This window comes from Eptatretus burgeri, chromosome 16 (assembly GCF_056783735.1).
Source record: "Eptatretus burgeri isolate ZD-2024b chromosome 16, Ebu_testis_v1, whole genome shotgun sequence".
Taxonomy (NCBI): domain Eukaryota; kingdom Metazoa; phylum Chordata; class Myxini; order Myxiniformes; family Myxinidae; genus Eptatretus; species Eptatretus burgeri.
The window spans coordinates 8,418,820-8,436,850 of NC_140976.1; the positions used below are offsets into that span (position 1 = coordinate 8,418,820).

Consider the following 18,031-nt stretch of genomic DNA (forward strand, 5'->3'; position numbering starts at 1 on the left):
CACAGATTCTCAATGAGTGGCTTTGGCTGGGCCGGCCACTCAAGGACTTTCACATTCTTGTTCTCAACCATTCCAGTGTTACTTTGGCTGTATGCTTGAGGTTATTGTCCTGTTCAAACATAAATCTTCACCACAGTCTGAGGTCTTTTGCACTTTGAAATAGGTTCTCCTCAAGGATTTGCCTGTATTTGGCTCCATTCATTGTTCCCTCTATCCTTACAAGCCTCCTTGTGGCTGCCGCTGAAAAATGTCCCCATACCACGATGCTACCGCCACCATGCTTCATGGTAGAGAAGGTGTTGGATGGGCGATGAGCTCTGCTCAGTTTTTGCCAGACACAGCGCTTTGCATTCAGGCCAAAGAGTTCAATTTTTGTTGCTCTCAGAGCCTTTCACATGCCTTTTTGCCAACTCCAGGTGTGCTATCATGTGCCTTTTTCTCAGGAGTGGCTTCCTTCTGGCTTCTCTCCCATAAAGTCTGGATTTGTGAAGTGCTGCATAGACCGTTGTCCTTCTGGAAAGTTTTCCCATCTCAGTCAAGGAACTCTGTAGTTCTGTCGGAGTGGTCATTGGGTTATTGGTCACCTCCATGACCAAGGTTCTTCTTGCCTGGTTGCTCAGTTTCCTCAGTCAGCCAGCTCTAGAAAGAGTCTGGGAAGTTCCATTTTCTTTCCATTTCCTAATGGTGGAGCTCACTGGGCTCTTTTGGACTTTCAACACTCGAGAAATTGTCTGATACCCTTACCCAGATCGATGCCTCCTCACAATATCTAATTCCCAGTTCTACGGACAGTTCCTGGGACTTCATGGAAGTATTTCTGCTCTGACATGCACTGTCAACTGTTGGACCTTATATAGAAAGGTGTGTTTGTTTATAAATCATGTCCAATCAATTGAATTGGTCACCGGTGGACTCCAATCGAATTGTAGAGACATCTCAAGGATGATCAAAGGAAATTGGATGCACCTGAGCTCAATTTGGAGTGTTATAGCAAAGGAGTTGAATACTTATTGACTCAAGACATTTTAGCTTTTCATTTTTAATGTATTTGTAAAAATTTCGAAAAAATACATTCCACTGACCATTGTGTGGTATAATGTATAGATCAGTACCAAAAACATATCTCAATTTAACCATTTTAAATTCAGGCTGGAACACAACAAAATGTGAAGAAGTTAAGGGGTGTGAATACTTTCTGAAGGCACTGTATATTGTTGTGGAAAAGGTCCGAGTGGGGTAAACTGTTGAGTACAGCACCAGTTATTACCATGCGCCCACGAAGCGAAAAGCAGGGTTAAGCAATTGGTTTATGTCTGTCTGTCCGCTCGTCCGTCCATCCTGTAAGTTTATGACCATCACTTTATGATCGAGGAACAACTCATTTAAATTGAATGTTATATTTTGAACATGAAATGGAACATGCATAGGAAGATAAGTCTTTCATACTTCGGCTCATATTTCATTCCAATAACACGTGTGCAGAGGGGAGTGAGATATTATTTTCACTCTGTTTGTCTGTTTTCAGTCAAACAAAATTGAAAATCATTCCAAACAGAAAATTGACTGTTTTCAAGGATGTCATAAAGGACACAAACAACAAGAACGAAGAACAATGTCATGTGTTAGATCGGGTGATGCAATAGACACTGCGGAAAATGGTGGTAAAACCTAGAATTAATATATTTACACGACTCTTGCCATCTTCATTTTATTTAATTTTAATTACCTACTTGAACACTATAAAACAAATTGACTTCTTGGCATTTTCATAAAACCTTACGTGTCGCAGTAGGTACTTGGACAAAATATTACGGCATTTTAAGTCATCTCGACAAGTCAAATCTTCTGCTCGCAAACACCACCCACGGCCACGTCCCCTTTTAATATCTACATTGTGTGGGGTCAGGTATTCTTTGAACTCTCTAATATTTTAAGTTCTTCATCAGAACACCGATTGATATGAAATTCAGAAAAGTTATTGATGGACCAGGGTGATTCAAGTTTGCAAAGGAGAATAACTCCAGAATTCATTGTGTTTATTCAGGATTTATGTTACCTTTTCTGTCCATGTTTGTCAACTTGAAACATGAAAGTTATTTGTTACTTTGAATGCACCACGCACGATTACAACTCTTACTTGAGATATTTTATGATAAGTTAGGTCAGATAACCGAAGAAAGAAAATCTTCAAGTCAGGAACTCTTCCATTGTTGTTAACAATTTCTTCACCCTTCATTCAATGCCAGGGCTACACTCTGGTGGTAATGAAGAAGAGTTGATATTCTGGTCATGAAGAAGAGGCCATACACAGATTTAGAATGTCTGAGCGCTTACATAGCTCTCAGTCCCGTGTTCCTGAGTTCGGTTCTCACACCGACTCTTCTGCGTTGCTGCACTCGCACACTTTGTTTGTCTGATATATATTTATTTTTCTTTCTTGATATGTTAACAAATTCCAATAAATATGTTGCATCATCTGCTGCAATTCCAATGTACCAAACACTTTCACTTGCTCTTGAAATGTATCATGCTTTTCATTCTACATAGGTTTGCTTTAATTCATGTTTTGTTTTCTGCTTGAACAGGAGAAAACGTTTGTTGATTGGTTTTATACCGACAGACAGAAATCACCACTCGCCTTTTGGCAAGATTCTTCTTTTTGGTGTTTTTTCTGGTTTGTTATTCTGCTGCCAGTGATACTTGATTTTCTTGTATTCTGGTACTGGCGAAAGCTTCAGGTGAGTGGATGATTGATAATCGTTGATGTTTTTTTTCGATATTGGAGAGACTTGCAAGTAATAAAATGGGTTTACTAATCAGATTAGTTGAACAATCTTTCTCACAAGGCAGGCCACTGTTTTTGTTTTTTCATTGTGATTGAAAAGACCCCCTCCCCCACCCCCACTTCCTCCTAAATCCGAGGTCAAAGACTTGGAGCTTCCGACGGATGACCAAACAACCAACAGATAGAGTATAACAGCAAACAAATGCACAAAAACGTCGTGAAGCTCTTTTATTCTGTGCATTCACATTGACTAACTGGACTGTGGAGTTTGAGACAGAAACAGAGGTTTTACATTGCAATTGATCAACAATTAACTGGCTGACAAGCCGAGGCTCTCGCTGCTCCCTCTGTTGCACCCACAAAGTAATTGTCGTCGAAGACAAGTGGCCCTTTGTGGGACTTCTTTGATTGTCGTCACATTTCTTCTTTTTGTGTCTGCGAAAGCAAAGCTTGTGGAAGAACGAGAACACATAATAGATCAGGATGCATCAGAACAAAAGGAACAGTAGAAAGAGAGAAGGGAACACCAACAGCAGGCTTGAGGGACAAAATAGAGAGAGACAGACAAATGTAGAATGTGGGGAAGAATGAGGGGTGAGGACACAAAGGTTGACACGATGGATATGGAGCCAAACTCTTTGGAAAAAAAATCCTGGATATTTGGAAACTGAATGGGTTTGGTCAGCCTGGAGGGAGTCGGGGTGGAGAGTGGTAGAAAAGATCATGGTTTTAGTAGGGGGGGGGGTGCCATCCCGAAGACCCCAGTCAAGGATGAGACCAAAGTGAACGTGGAAGCTGGCTCGACAGGAATGACAATTGAGGAACAAATGAATGGATTTGAGTGACACCAAAAGGTGGCTGCTGGCAGATAGCTTGTGCCCTGCAGAAACCTTTAGGTTGGGGTGGGGTGGAGGGGACAAAGCATGGAAAGATTCGTGGGTTTCATACCGGAAAGGAGGCAGGAGAAGACAGAGGCCTCAGACCATTTTTCAATGAGAAAGTGATAGGCCATCAATTCAGCTTCATCTTGGGAGATTCCAATGATGTTGAATGCTTTGATTTCCACGGCATCAATCTGGGCAAGATGTGAAATGAGGCCCAAGCCCCAAAGGGAGAGCATTGATCCATCAAGCTGTGGATGAAGGCCTTGAAGATAGAGTTTATTGTTTGGAGGATAAACTTTATCATTTCTCATTCCATTGTTATTGGTTGCTTGATCTCGATGAGAATGAAGAACATCACCATTGCCATAAATGCAGTCATATCTCCCTCTCACAACATCAAACATTCTACAATACCCAATGCAGTGACTCGAGCAATCTCTCTTGGCCTCAATATCGAAATAAATGGAGTTCTCCAAAGACTTGGTGGTCCCTGACTGATCTACCGCTCAGAGTTGTTTGATGTACAGTGCAAATGTGCCTTCTTTCATGTGCTCCTGGCTCATTTCTAGTAGATAAGCTGGAGCTCAGAAAGTAGACAGAGTTAATGAGAATGAAAATAATTAATTGTTGGATATTGTGGACAAAATTAGATTGTGATGGACCACTGTCTTTCTTGGGTAGAATGGAGTACAAAAGGGAAGATTCAAGAATGGGATTCCATGACTGAGAGAAATGTGTGATAAAGGAATGAGTAGAGAGTCTGGGCTTGGGTACAAAAATGCATATTTTGCTACTGTCTTTGTGTACGTTACTGATGAGGCTCAGTGGGGATTGGATGGGTGACTTTCAAAGGAAGTTTGTGAGAACTACATTGTGAGACCACACCAAAGGGAATACATGGCTGTGTGGTTGCCAGCCTGTGTTCAGTGGTGGTAAAGTTGACTATCATTTTGCCTCTCTTCATGGGAAATGCCATTCATCATCAGAACCTAAAATACGACAGCATTCAGGAGTGATAGTTGATGAGTGGGTTGAGCCCCAGGACAGAGTGGACAAGTCAAAATGAGCCTGGAATTTGTCTGCAAAATAGACCGCCAAATGTTGTGGAAAATTGTGTGACCAAGGAGTTTCAAAGTGTGAATATCTGAGAGAATCTGCGTGTCAGGTCAGGTATGGGAGCATGTGCCAGAACAGCGCGTCGCTGCATCCACTTTCCGCCGGTACTCCAGGGGCCTCCGTCTGGCCATCCCCCAGGCAGATGCCAGGCCCATCCCCATCTCCTTGAGATGATGGTCAACCTGCTGCAACCACGAGGCATGTGGTCGGCCCACTGGCCTCCTCCACTCATGAGACTCCCTCGCTGAGAGAATCTGGTGAGCAGGATCAGCGTCAGGAAAACGAGCCACATGTCCATACAGCCGCAACTGACACTCACGGACTATGCAGGTAACAAATCTTATCCGAGTTTCTCTCAGCAACCGCTCGTTGGACACAAAATCCGACCAGCTATAGCCAAGGATTCTCCGAAGAGATCTGGTACCAAAGTAATTAAGTCTCCATCTCAGATCCTTGGTCAGAGTCCAAGTCTCACATCCATAGAGCAAGACTGGAAGGACCAAGCTCCTGAAGACTCGGACTTTCGTCCTCCCGCACAGGTACCGGCAGCGCCACACCCCATGATCCAGTGAAGCCATGACTCCCCAGGCCCGACCCAGACGTCTATTGACCTCTGACTCGCAGCCAGCAGAGACATGAATATCACTGCCAAGGTAAGTGAATCTCTCCACGACCTCAACATCCTCACCACAAACAGACACAGACAGGACAGCAGCATCCAAGATGTCACCGAAAGCCTGGATCTTAGTTTTGACCCAAGAAACCCGTAATCCCAGCGGCTCCGACTCCTCATTCAGCACCTCGAGGGCCCCCAAAAGGATGTCTAAAGTCTCCGCAAAGATGACTGCATCATCTGCAAAGTCAAGGTCCGAGATCTTGACATTCCCAAACGATGCACCGCAGCTAGATCTCTCCGACATCCTCCCTAAAATCCAGTCCATACAAGTGCTGAAAAGTGTGGGGGCCAGTACACACCCCTGACGAACTCCAGTAACAACTGGAAGTAAGTCAGAGATGGTATCACCACACTTCACAGCACTCTCAGTACCAGAGTAGAGTTCAGACATCAGATCGATCAGTTTTGGTGGCACCCCACGAAGACCAAGAATCCTCCAGAGGACATCCCAATTCACTGAATCGAACGCTTTACAGAGATCAACATAGGCTGCAAGCAGCCCCTGCCGAAACTCTCGTCTGCGTTCGGTGAGGACACGAAGGGCAAGGATACGGTCAATCGTTGACCTCTTTGGTGTAAAGCCTGACTGCTCTGGACGCTGGTGCTCAAGCAGATGGTGGCGAACCCTATCAAGAATTATCCGAGCAAAGACCTTGCCCGGCACTGAGAGCAGCGTCACCCCTCGGTAGTTGTTGCAGTCTTGGCGATCACCCTTCCCTTTCCAGAGAGGGACAACAAGGCCCCTCTTCCAGTCAGTTGGGATGATGCCTGGTGCAGGCAGAGCACAAAACTGCATGCAACGACACGGGTGTAGCATTTCCACCAGCCTTGAGAAGTTCAGCATGGATGCCACAGATCCCTGGAGCTTTGCCCCGTTTCAACTGGTTCACCGCAGCCCGTGTTTCCACAAGCGAAGGTGGACCACAGTTGATTCGAGGGTCAGCAACAGGGATTGTAACACCCCTGACGTCCAACTCGACAGCTGGGGGATCAGCCTGGTACAACCGCTCAAAGTAACCGGCCCAGCGGGCCTTCACTTCAGACTCCTCTGTCAAGAGCCTACCACTCTCTGCTCGAACTGCAGTGCTCCGAGGGATGGGCTTGGATGAACGCAATGCGCGAATTCCCCTGTAAGCGGGACGAGAATCACCTGTCCACAGGTGATGCTCTACCCCCTCACAGATTCCTCGCACATAGGCCTCCTTGTCCACCCTCAGTGCACGTACAGTTTTATCCCTCAGCTCCCTGAACAGCTCAGCTCTGCCATTCAGCCTGGCCCTGTGACTCTGGTCAATGGTATCCAGTGTCCCTTGAGAGACAAAATTCTTCTTTGCCCTGCGGTGAGCTCCAAGACATCCACCGGCAACATCAAGGACGGTGGTCTTGAAGGTACTCCACAACTCTTCAGGACCCCCCAAAGCACCCAGACCCCCCAAGTGTCCACTCAGCCTGTCCGCAAACTCCTCAGCTACTCTCTCATCCCTGAGCTTGCCAACATCCAGCCTAGGCTGGGATGGTACCATTCTCCAGGATTTAAGGTGCAGCTTTAGAGTTGCTACAACAAGCCTGTGGTCAGTATTGAGGAACTGAGCAATCCGGTAGACGCTGCAGTTCTGGATCATCCTCCAACGACCGTCAATGAGGACATGGTCAATCTCCTTTGCCACACCGCCAGCGTTGGAATACCAAGTCCAGTGATGAGCTTGTGGGTGCTGAAACCATGAACCAGCCACCCTAAGTCCATGACTTCTTGCAAAGTCAAGGAACTTAGTGCTATTCTGGTTCATAGTTCCTGACCCATGGGGACCAACACACACCTCATAACCATCCCTATCAGTTCCAGTCGATGCATTGAAATCCCCCAAGACGAGAAGTGTATCTCGTCTGGGGCACTGATCAACCACAGACTCGAGCGTGGCGTAGAATGCATCCTTCACGGTGAGATCACTCGTCTCAGTCGGAGCATAAACGGAGACCACGGAAATGACACCTAAGGAGTGACGAATCCTTAATCTCATAATACGCTCGTTGACCGGTGTTACCTCAATTATCATTGGGGTCAGCTTATTGGACACAGCTACAGCAACTCCTTGGGTATGGTAACCATCAAAGCGACCAGACCAATAGTAGGTGTAACCACCCACCATTATCTCTCCGCAATCCGATCTCCGAACCTCAGAGAGAGCTGCAATCCCGATGTCCAAACGCTTGAGCTCAGATGATAACAGAGACAGGTGATCATCCTCTCTTAGGGATAGGACATTCCAGGCACCCACCCGAAGGGACCGCCTCAGGTTAACCCAAGGAGACCGCCGTCTGGTGGACGACACCTCAGCACCACTCCGACACACTCTCCCGCAATCTGACCCAGGGATGTTACCCCGTGGTTTCCCTCCTATCATCAAAGATCGGGGGTCCCGAAGGCTTTGCCCCAATCTCGACATCCGGTGAGCTTGCCTGCGAAGGGAAGCTGTACAGGAGGTACTCCCACGGAGTGGGTTTTCAGATTTTTTTGCGTTTTTGCGTTTTGCGGAATGAAGGGTTTTACGGTGGCCGAAGTGCAAATCCTGCCACCAACCTCCTCATGAAAGTCACCCAACTGCAGGAGGACGTCCACAGACACAGTTGGGCACTATATATGGATGGCCTTTGGCTCACAGAGAACTCCTCCACCCTTTGACAGGTTTTGTTTTTAATCCTGCTGGGTGTCCATATCCAAACACCCTCCTCACCAGAAAACCTGGTTGGGGAGACGGTTTAGTCGCCGACAACCCGACCATGGAACAGGTTAGTACAGGTTTACATGGTACCTGTAGCAGGTCACAGATCGAACCTGACCTGACATAAATCTGCGTGCAGAAGTAGATTTAAGGTTTAAGTGGCCGTCATGCCTGAGTGACGATGTGAGAACATGAAAATATTCCTCGTAGATGCCGAAGATGAGATTTATCCTGCAAACCAACAGACAGGAAAGCATCATCGGAATGTCTGTCTCATGAATGGTTGATGTTTTAGCAGTGTGTTCAATCATCAGAAAAATGGGGAAAGGCTGTTTGCACAGGATGTTTATAGGCCCTCATGTAGAACACATTAAAAACAGAATAAGACCAAGGATGCTGCCATGATGGATGCCAGCTTATCACAGAAACATCGAAAACTGAACGATGAATGAAATCAACAGGACGTTGATTGAGATATGCTAACCTCCGTGGGAAATGAGGAGAAACTGACGTTTTGGACATTACCTCTTTGTCAACTTACTTTTCAGTTTGTCTTTGCATCATACATTTGTGGAGTGATAAATTTAGAAATCGGAAGAGGTGGTGCTAACTCTGTACAGGAATTTAGTGAGGCCTCATCAGCAAAATTGTGTTGGTTTTGGTCATCACATCTGAGGGAGGAAATAGTTGCCAGAGACAGTGTACAGCGTCAAGAAACTCGATTTCTCCCATGCCGAGCTAGACTCAGCGATGAAGATCGACTCAAGGAGACAGGACTTTTTACATGAGAAGGGAGGTTATAGCAAATGAATTTGACAGACAAGTTTCAGATAATGAAGTGTTGATATAAAATAAGTGGAGAATTATTTTCCAGCAAAAAGGACACTGATAGGACAAGCAGGCATAATTTTTTGAGTAAAGACGAGGAGTTGGGATGAAGGTGTTCACTCAATGAGTGGAAATGAGTGAAATGACCATGGAATGGTCTCCCTGCAAGGGTGGTGACAGTCGAGTCAGTGCATTGTTTTTTTATTTTGTTGGATCAGTATGTGAAAGTAGTAGGGATGAAAGAGTACTGAGATATTGGCATGATTGTGCAGGCTTGACAGGCCTCATGGCATCATGCTGCATTGAACTTCCTTGTTTGTCCCTTGTATGCCAAAAACATTTTTAAGGCCAATCACGTTCATGATCATTCTCCTCGACAGGTTTGTGTTGATAATTTCACGTTAATGATGCCATTCCTCTGGTTGATTCGAACTTAAAATGACTTTACTGCACGTCTTTGTCTATGTTCCAGATCTTTTGACATTGTGATGTAAAAACCAAACAAACTGGATGGAATTATATTGTTTTCCTTGCTTGGAGATACAAGGAATGAGAATTTTAACTGAATTGTAGCAATAATGGAGTTTCTGGTGTGTGTGTGTGTGTGTGTGTGTGTGTGTGTGTGTGTGTGTGTGTGTGTGTGTGTGTGTGTGTGTGTGTGTGTGTGTGTGTGTGTGTGTGTGTGTGTGGGTGTGGCTGTGTGTGTGTGTGTGTGTGTGTGTGTGTTTTGTTCATGTGAACAAACATCTGAAAGTACCATGGTTCGAATAAATGATTGTTTTTACTGTTCCTTATTAGGGCAACAACTGGAAAAAAGAGAAATTGAGAAGTCCCTGCTGCCTGTCCAAGTTGCCCTCTGTGAAGATGCCGAATCAGGACAAAGGTTGGGTGACACTACAGCCGCTGTCACACCTTGACGTTTTAGCCAGCGTATGCCGACGTATGAAAAATTTGGCGAATACGCTGGCACACGTCGAATACGGTATGGGTAAGTTTTGTATACGTTAAGAGCACACTGAAGCACGCTGGCATACGGCGTATGACTCACACGTTCCGCATACGCTGGCCATAAGTTGTGGGCACGTTATGTGATCGTTGACACACGTCGACACACGTTACTTGTAAGTTACTCAAAAGTCGAAATACGTCAAGGTAATGTCTAGCGTACCCAAAACTTATTTCTAACCTATGAGTAACGTGCTTTGAACCTATGTGTAACATATCTCCAACGGATATTGACGTATGACGTCTTCCGGACGACCACAGAACTTACTGAACGTGTTTATAACTTTCAACTACCATATAATGGCATATTGGTAGCGTTTAGGGGAATTGGTATATAAAAATGGGGTTCACCGGAGGAACCCGTCAGTGTCCCAGACTCAATGGTGAGCAGATGTCCATGTCATCCGAGAGATGGAGGATCCAGCAAGGTTGAGACGAAAATACCTACGAGCTGTCCTCCAACATCAACATGACCTCATCAATTTGACACTGTACCAGTTGCGTGCCAATAGAGCCAGGAGAAGAAGAGGTGAACGGAGGAGAAGGAACTGGGTGAGACCATGGATCGGGAGGTGACGGCAGTTTGGCATGTATGACCAGCTCATGGTGGGACTCCGGAATGAGGAGTTCTTCGAAATTTTCTTCGGCATGACAGTGATGTTGACACTTCGATGTCTAGTGCGGTTATGATTTGAATCGTCAAGCGGCAGCCTTTTAATAGGCTACGCCACGTGATCGTCGGCAATACGCTGCCGCACTATGCATAAGCTAGACTATCGTTGGGCATAAGTTGTGAACGCCGACAACACGCTTAGCATTCGTTGGTATAAGTTATCTATAAGTTATCGAAACGTTCTGGAAACGTTACAAATGCGTTATGCATACGTCCAAATCGTTATGAATACACTATTATATTCCCAAAACCGAAAGAAAAAAAAATAGTTCAGCGAACGCCAGCGTTTTAGATAAACTTTGATACATTGCCATACGCTGGCTAAATCGTCAAGGTGTGACAGGAGCTTCAAATATCATTTAAGAAATTGATTCTATTACTTTGAATGTTTTGAGAATTGTTAAAAATTATTTTGAGGAAGATCCTCCTTGTAATCGTCTGTTTCCCTTTGCAGATAATGACACCCTATTCGACACAGGTGGACACTTCAAAGACCAACCTGTGGCAGCTCAATCTCTCTTAAAAGACCTTGAAGGGATGACAAACGAATCAACCAAGCCTATCATGACGTCTGTTACTGTAAATTGTCCCAGACTTGTGCTGCGACCACACAAAGTTTGCCAACCAATTCACAGCTGGCAACCACGGCCTTGTGCTGCTTCCTGTTCACCCACATTGTCGAGGACAGTTGCATCTCAGGTTGTGAGAGTAATTAGCTTTACTCGACAGATAGCTGGAGGAGAAAGACTGGCCTTCACCCAACGAATAAAATTTCGCAGCATCACTGTCATGAACAGCTTTGCTTCAGGTATTGGTCTCACCTGTATTTTTCAAAAACGTTTTGAAACTTTCACTCAGCTTAGCTACCCCTGTCTTCCTTTTACTGTCCGTGCTACTTTGTCCAAGATTATTTGTCCGCCTGTTCTCCTTGCTGAATGTTTGTTGCCCCTCTGTTCCTCATGGTTCATCTATTCCTGCGTTTACTAAATAATATAAAATGTTGTTCCTGTACCACAACATCGACTACAGGTCAGGTCAGGTATGGGAGCATGTGCCAGAACAGCGCGTCGCTGCGTCCACTTTCCGCCGGTACTCCAGAGACCTCCGTCTGGCCATCCCCCAGGCAGATGCCAGGCCCATCCCCATCCCCTTGAGATGATGGTCGGCCCACTGGCCTCCTCCACTCACGAGACTCCCCCGCTGAGAGAATCTGGTGAGCAGGATCAGCGTCAGGAAAACGAGCTACATGTCCATACAGCCGCAACTGACGCTCACGGACTATGCAGGAAACAAATCTCATCCGAGTCTCTCTCAGCAACCGCTCATTGGACACAAAATCCAACCAGCGATAGCCAAGGATTCTCCGAAGAGACCTGGTACCAAAGGAATTAAGTCTCCATCTCAGATCCTTGGTCAGAGTCCAAGTCTCGCATCCATAGAGCAAGACCAGAAGTACCAAGGACCTGAAGACTCGGACTTTCGTCCTCCTACACAGGTACCGGCAGCGCCACACCCCATGATCCAGTGAATCCATGACTCCCCAGGCCCGACCCAGACGTCTATTGACCTCTGACTCACAACCAGCAGAGACATGAATATCACTGCCAAGGTAAGTGAATCTCTCCACGACCTCAACATCCTCACCACAAACAGACACAGACTGGACAGCAGCATCCAAGATGTCACCGAAAGCCTGGATCTTAGTTTTGACCCAAGAAACCCGTAATCCCAGCGTCTCCGACTCCTCATTCAGCACCTCGAGGGCCCCCAAAAGGATATCGAAAGTCTCCACAAAGATGACTGCATCATCTGCAAAATCAAGGTCCGAGATCTTGACATTCCCAAACGATGCACCGCAGCTTGATCTCTCTGACATCCTCCCTAAAATCCAGTCCATGCAAGTGCTGAAAAGTGTGGGGGACAGTGCACACCCCTGACGAACTCCAGTAACAAATGGAAATAAGTCAGAGATGGTAGCACCACACTTCACAGCACTCTCAGTACCAGAATAGAGTTCAGACATCAGATCAATCAGTTTTGGTGGCACCCCACGAAGACCAAGAATCCTCCAGAGGACATCCCGATTCACTGAATCGAACGCTTTACAGAGATCAACATAGGCTGCGAGCAGCCCCTGCCGAAACTCTCGTCTGCGTTCGGCGAGGACACGAAGAGCAAGGATACGGTCAATCGTTGACCTCTTTGGTGTAAAGCCTGACTGCTCTGGACGCTGGTGCTCAAGCAGATGGTGGCGAAGCCGATCAAGAATTATCCGAGCAAAGACCTTGCCTGGCACTGAGAGCAGCGTCACCCCTCGGTAGTTGTTGCAGTCTTGGCGATCACCCTTCCCTTTCCAGAGAGGAACAACAAGGCCTCTCTTCCAATCAGTTGGGATGATGCCTGTGTTCCAGGCAGAGCACAAAACTGCATGCAACGACAAGAGTGCAGCATTTCCACCAGCCTTGAGAAGTTCAGCATGGATGCCACAGATCCCTGGAGCTTTGCCCCGTTTCAACCCGTTCAACGCAGCCCGTGTTTCCACAAGCGAAGGTGGACCACGGTTGATTCGAGGGTCAGCAACAGGGATTGTAACACCCTTGACGTCCAACTCGACAGCTGGGGGATCACCCCGGTACAATCGCTCAAAGTAACTGGCCCAGCGGGCCTTCACTTCAGCCTCCTCTGTCAAGAGCCTACCACTCTAACTGCTCTAACTGCTCTAACTGTAGTGCTCCGAGGGATGGGCTTGGATGAACGCAATGCGCGAATTCCCCTGTAAGCGGGATGAGAATCACCTGTCCACAGGTGATGCTCTACCCCCTCACAGATTCCTCGCACATAGGCCTCCTTGTCCACCCTCAGTGCACGTACAGTTTTACGCCTCAGCTCCCTGAACAGCTCAGCTCTGCCATTCAGCCTGGCCCTGCGACTCTGGTCAATGGTATCCAGTGTCCCTTGAGAGACAAAATTGTTCTTTGCCCTGCGGTGAGTTCCAAGACATCCACCGGTAACATCAAGGACGGTGGTCTTGAAGGCACTCCACAACTCTTCAGGACCCCCCCCAAAGAACCCAGGCCCCCAAGTGTCCACTCAGCCTGTTCACAAACTCCTCAGCTACTCTCTCATCCCTGAGCTTGCCAACATCCAGCCTAGGCTGGGATGGTACCATTCTCCAGGATTTAAGGTGCAGCTTTAGAGTTGCTACACAAGCCTGTGGTCAGTATTGAGGAACTGAGCACTCCGGTAGACCCTGCAGTTCTGGATCATCCTCCAGTGACCGTCAATGAGGACATGGTCAATCTCCTTTGCCGCATCGCCAGCGTTGGAATACCAAGTCCAGCGTTGAGCTTGTGGGCGCTGAAAACATGAACCGGCCACCCTAAGTCCATGACTTCTTGCAAAGTCAAGGAACTTAGTGCTATTCTGGTTCATAGTTCCTGACCCATGGGGACCAACACACATCTCATAACCATCCCTATCAGTTCCAGTCGATGCATTGAAATCCCCCAAGACTAGAAGTGTATATCGTCTGGGGCACTGATCAACCACAGACTCGAGTGTGGCGTAGAATGCATCCTTCACGGTGAGATCACTCGCCTCAGTCGGAGCATAAACAGAGACCAGGGAAATGACACCTAAGGAGTGACGAATCCTTTATCTCATAATACGCTCGTTGATCGGTGTTACCTCAATTATTATTGGGGTCAGCTTATTGGACACAGCTACAGCAACCCCTTGGGTATGGTAACCCTCAGAGCGACCAGACCAATAGTAGGTGTAACCACCCACCATTGTCTCGCCGCAATCCGGTCTCCGAACCTCAGAGAGAGCTGCAATCCCGATGTCCAAACGCTTGAGCTCAGATGATAACAGAGACAGGTGATCATCCTCTCTTCGGGATAGGACATTCCAGGCACCCACCCGAAGGGACCGCCTCAGGTTAACCCAAGGAGACCGCCGTCTGGTGGACGACACCTCAGCCCCACTCCGACACACTTTCCCGCAATCTGACCCAGGGATGTTACCCTGTGGTTTCCCTCCTATCATCAAAGATTGGGGGTCCCGAAGGCTTTGCCCCAACCCGTCATCCGGTGAGCTGCCCTGCGAAGGGAAGCTGCACAGGAGGTACTCCCACGGAGTGGGTTTTCAGATATTTTTGCGTTTTTGTGTTTTGCGGAATGAAGGGTTTTACGGTGGCTGGAGTGCAAATCCTGCCACCAACCTCCTATATAAAAAAAGTAACCCAACTGCAGGAGGACGTCTGCAGACACAGTTGGGCACTAGATATGGATGGCCGTTGGCTCATAAGGAGCTCCTCCGCCCTTTGACAGGTTTTGTTTTTCATCCTGCTGGGTGTCCATATCCAAACACCCTCCTCCCCAGAAAACCTGGTGAGGGAGACGGTTTAGTCGCCGATAACCCAACCATGGAACAGGTTAGTACAGGTTTACATGGTACCTGTAGCAGGTCACAGATATAACCTGACCTGACTACACTTTCTATGGAATGATTTAACCTCATAAATGAGAGATGTTTCGGATGTCATCTTGCGATATTACTTACCAACCACATATCCTATGTAATGAAGCAGTGCAAGTTCCTGCATTTGTTGGTGAAATTGTAAACTGGAAATGGGTAATATTGGACCATACATCACAAGTTTGTACCTTACATAACAAGGTAACAATCAGATGTTGTCAATAATTTTGCAGGAAAGTCTTCATATGTGGACATTACAGTTCTGGAGATTGTGAGGTCATCATACCGCATCCCCAGTGAATATTTTGTCAAGATGCTTCAGCTGATAATGGCACCCAAGGTTGATGACCAGAAGCAGCTTTGTAAATCAGGTGAGGAGGAAGTTCCACCACAAATGTCAGCACAGCACTTCACAGTTATCCTCAAACATCTTCACAATACAGACAGAGCAATGTAGTTCGTGGTACCCTACCGACTCTCTCTTGTGGAACAGTGCGGTGTTTTTCTAAAATGTATTATAACAGTTTATAAGGCTTAGAGGAACTGATGCTTCACCGACAGGAAACCCTCTTCTTTGTCCCAGAAGCCTGAGCGATCCCCGGTTTTGGGTGTCCACCTGTTTGTTCGATTTTTCTATGCCGGTTCACAAACCATGTCATTCACGGAATATTTTGATTTTTTTCACCTTGGTGTGTCATGAACAAAACCGATTTTTCCGTGAGACTTAATTAAATGAAGTTCACACCTTCTTACCTCGTTGCCAGGAACCTATCAGTTTGAAATTTCTGTGCTCGATGTTACCTACTCCTTTGTGCTATTATTTTGTTTTGTTGTTTTATCACGCGTTTTGTTAAATGTGAATCAAGTCACATGTTTGTGTTTGAATGATTTGTTCTCATGAAGTGATTAAATTTTCACTGAACATTCCAAGATGACAAACCAAATCAAGGCAAAAATGAAACCTCGTTGAACACCATGGTGAAAATCTATCCTTGTATTATTTTTATGAAAATCCTATTGCTCAGCATATTGTATTTTCTCTAATATAATGTGCTTTTATATTTATTCAGCAGGTCATCAGTGTGTGTCAGTCCGTCAATCAGTCCATGTCCTCCATAACTCCAAAACAATGAAACATGGAAGTCCCAAACTTTGCAGGCATACGAAGGGCACTCCATTGTAGTGCATGAATTGAAATTGGGTGTTTGTGTTAATTTTAACACACCTTTTGAAGATAATTAACTGCCTTATTTGATTATCCTTTTTCAAGGTGCCATCCTTGTTCAGCCCCTGTCAGCCCTCTTTCAGCTTGTTGGGGTCTTAATTCTCCATTTTGTTTGGCCTGCTCAACAATGCCGTAACTTGGAACAGGCCGCAACGCTTTCTTAACGATAAAGCGCTCACTTTTTTTTTTTTTACTTTCTTCACTCATATCATCAAATGCCTCATCTTCTTATGTACGGAGTGCTGGATACATCACAGTGCTTATAAACGCCTGGAGACACCAGTGTTCATGGCTTTCCTTCATTTCCACAATTGAAAAAAGCTCTAGAATCTCTTAACCTGAGTTGAATTTCAACATTTAATCTTCTTAATTAACTTCAGCAACATTTCCAACTGCTAAAAAAATTAAGTGTTCATTTGTCCAATTTGGACATTGGATATTCCGGGCATCTCCGAGTGTTCATGCCTTTATTTATTTTCCACACATGCAATTAATTACCTCTGGAATCTCTTGAGCTGAGATAAATTTCAAAATTTGAACTTCTAAATTGATCTCAACAGCAGTTTGGACTTCTGTAAAAGTGTTAATTTGTCCAATTCGGACATTGTTTGACACTCCAGGTGCATGGTGTTTAATATGACCGATCGGCGATTGCCAAACAGATTGGCAAATTTGGGAGCATTCTGACGGGTGGGTCTGGAGAAGAAGGTTTTTAAAGGAATTAATGTGATATTCTCAAAAGTTGACACACTTCCAGCCATGTGATCGGAATGACCAGCAATTTATCATCCCAAACCTGAACAAATGTTGTAACCCAAATTTGGTAGCATTCTGACTGGTGGATCAGTCGAAAAAGATTTTGAAAGGAATTTGCAGGACCACCATTTTGACACACTTCTGGTCATGTGATCGGCATGGCATCCACAATTTAACATCAGGATCCTGTCCTAATGTTGTAACCCAAATTTGATTCGAATTCTGACCGGAGGGTCTGGAGAAGAAGATTTTGAAAGAAATTTCCACCATTTTCCCCAAAATTGACAGTCAGCCAATTTGGCACACTTATTATCATGTGATCAGCATGACCTTTGCAATTTAACATCCCTACCCTGGACTCATGTTGTAACCCAAATTTGGTAGCATTCTAACTGGTGGGTCTAGAGAAAATGATTTTTGAAGAAATTTACTAAGTCAGCCATTTTAACCTCACGGGACCGGAAAGAGCTTTACAATTCCTCTTACCAGTCAGGAGACGAACATTGCTGCAAATTTTCAGCCGGATCGGCACAGCGCTATGGCCGGAGAAGTCAAAAAAGGAGACGGATGGTTGGATGGATGGACAGACGGATGGATGGATGGTATGCGATGACGAGACCTCATCTGGAATGTAAATTCCAGATAAGCTAATTACATCCATCAACCTCATATCGGGAGTTCCGCAATGTTGATTTTAGCTGTGAAAAGAATCGGCTGACTTTTTGTGTTCTCTGTGGCTTGATAGATTTTTATGTTGAATTTCAGTTATTTTCCACTTGAATTCCTCTTTCAAAGAACTCTGTTTCAAGGTAAATCTTTGTGTTTATCGTTTTTATATACAGTACTTTATACGTGTATACATTTCCACGTGCGTATGTGTGTAT

The 18,031-nt window shown here is 45.7% G+C and overlaps 1 protein-coding gene and 1 pseudogene across 1 annotated transcript in view; both read left to right on the plus strand.

Moving 5' to 3' along the window:
• Positions 1 to 18,031, plus strand: part of LOC147010447 (uncharacterized) — a 188,325-nt pseudogene that overhangs the window by 124,450 nt on the left and 45,844 nt on the right.
• LOC147010450 (uncharacterized) overlaps positions 1 to 18,031 on the plus strand; it is a 71,818-nt gene that overhangs the window by 15,140 nt on the left and 38,647 nt on the right. Inside the window, exons 4-7 of the mRNA XM_085860310.1 lie at positions 2,586 to 2,738; positions 9,808 to 9,997; positions 11,142 to 11,495; positions 15,400 to 15,537. Of these exons, the coding sequence (XP_085716436.1) occupies positions 2,586 to 2,738; positions 9,808 to 9,997; positions 11,142 to 11,495; positions 15,400 to 15,537 (835 nt within the window). The remainder of the gene's footprint in view (positions 1 to 2,585; positions 2,739 to 9,807; positions 9,998 to 11,141; positions 11,496 to 15,399; positions 15,538 to 18,031) is intronic.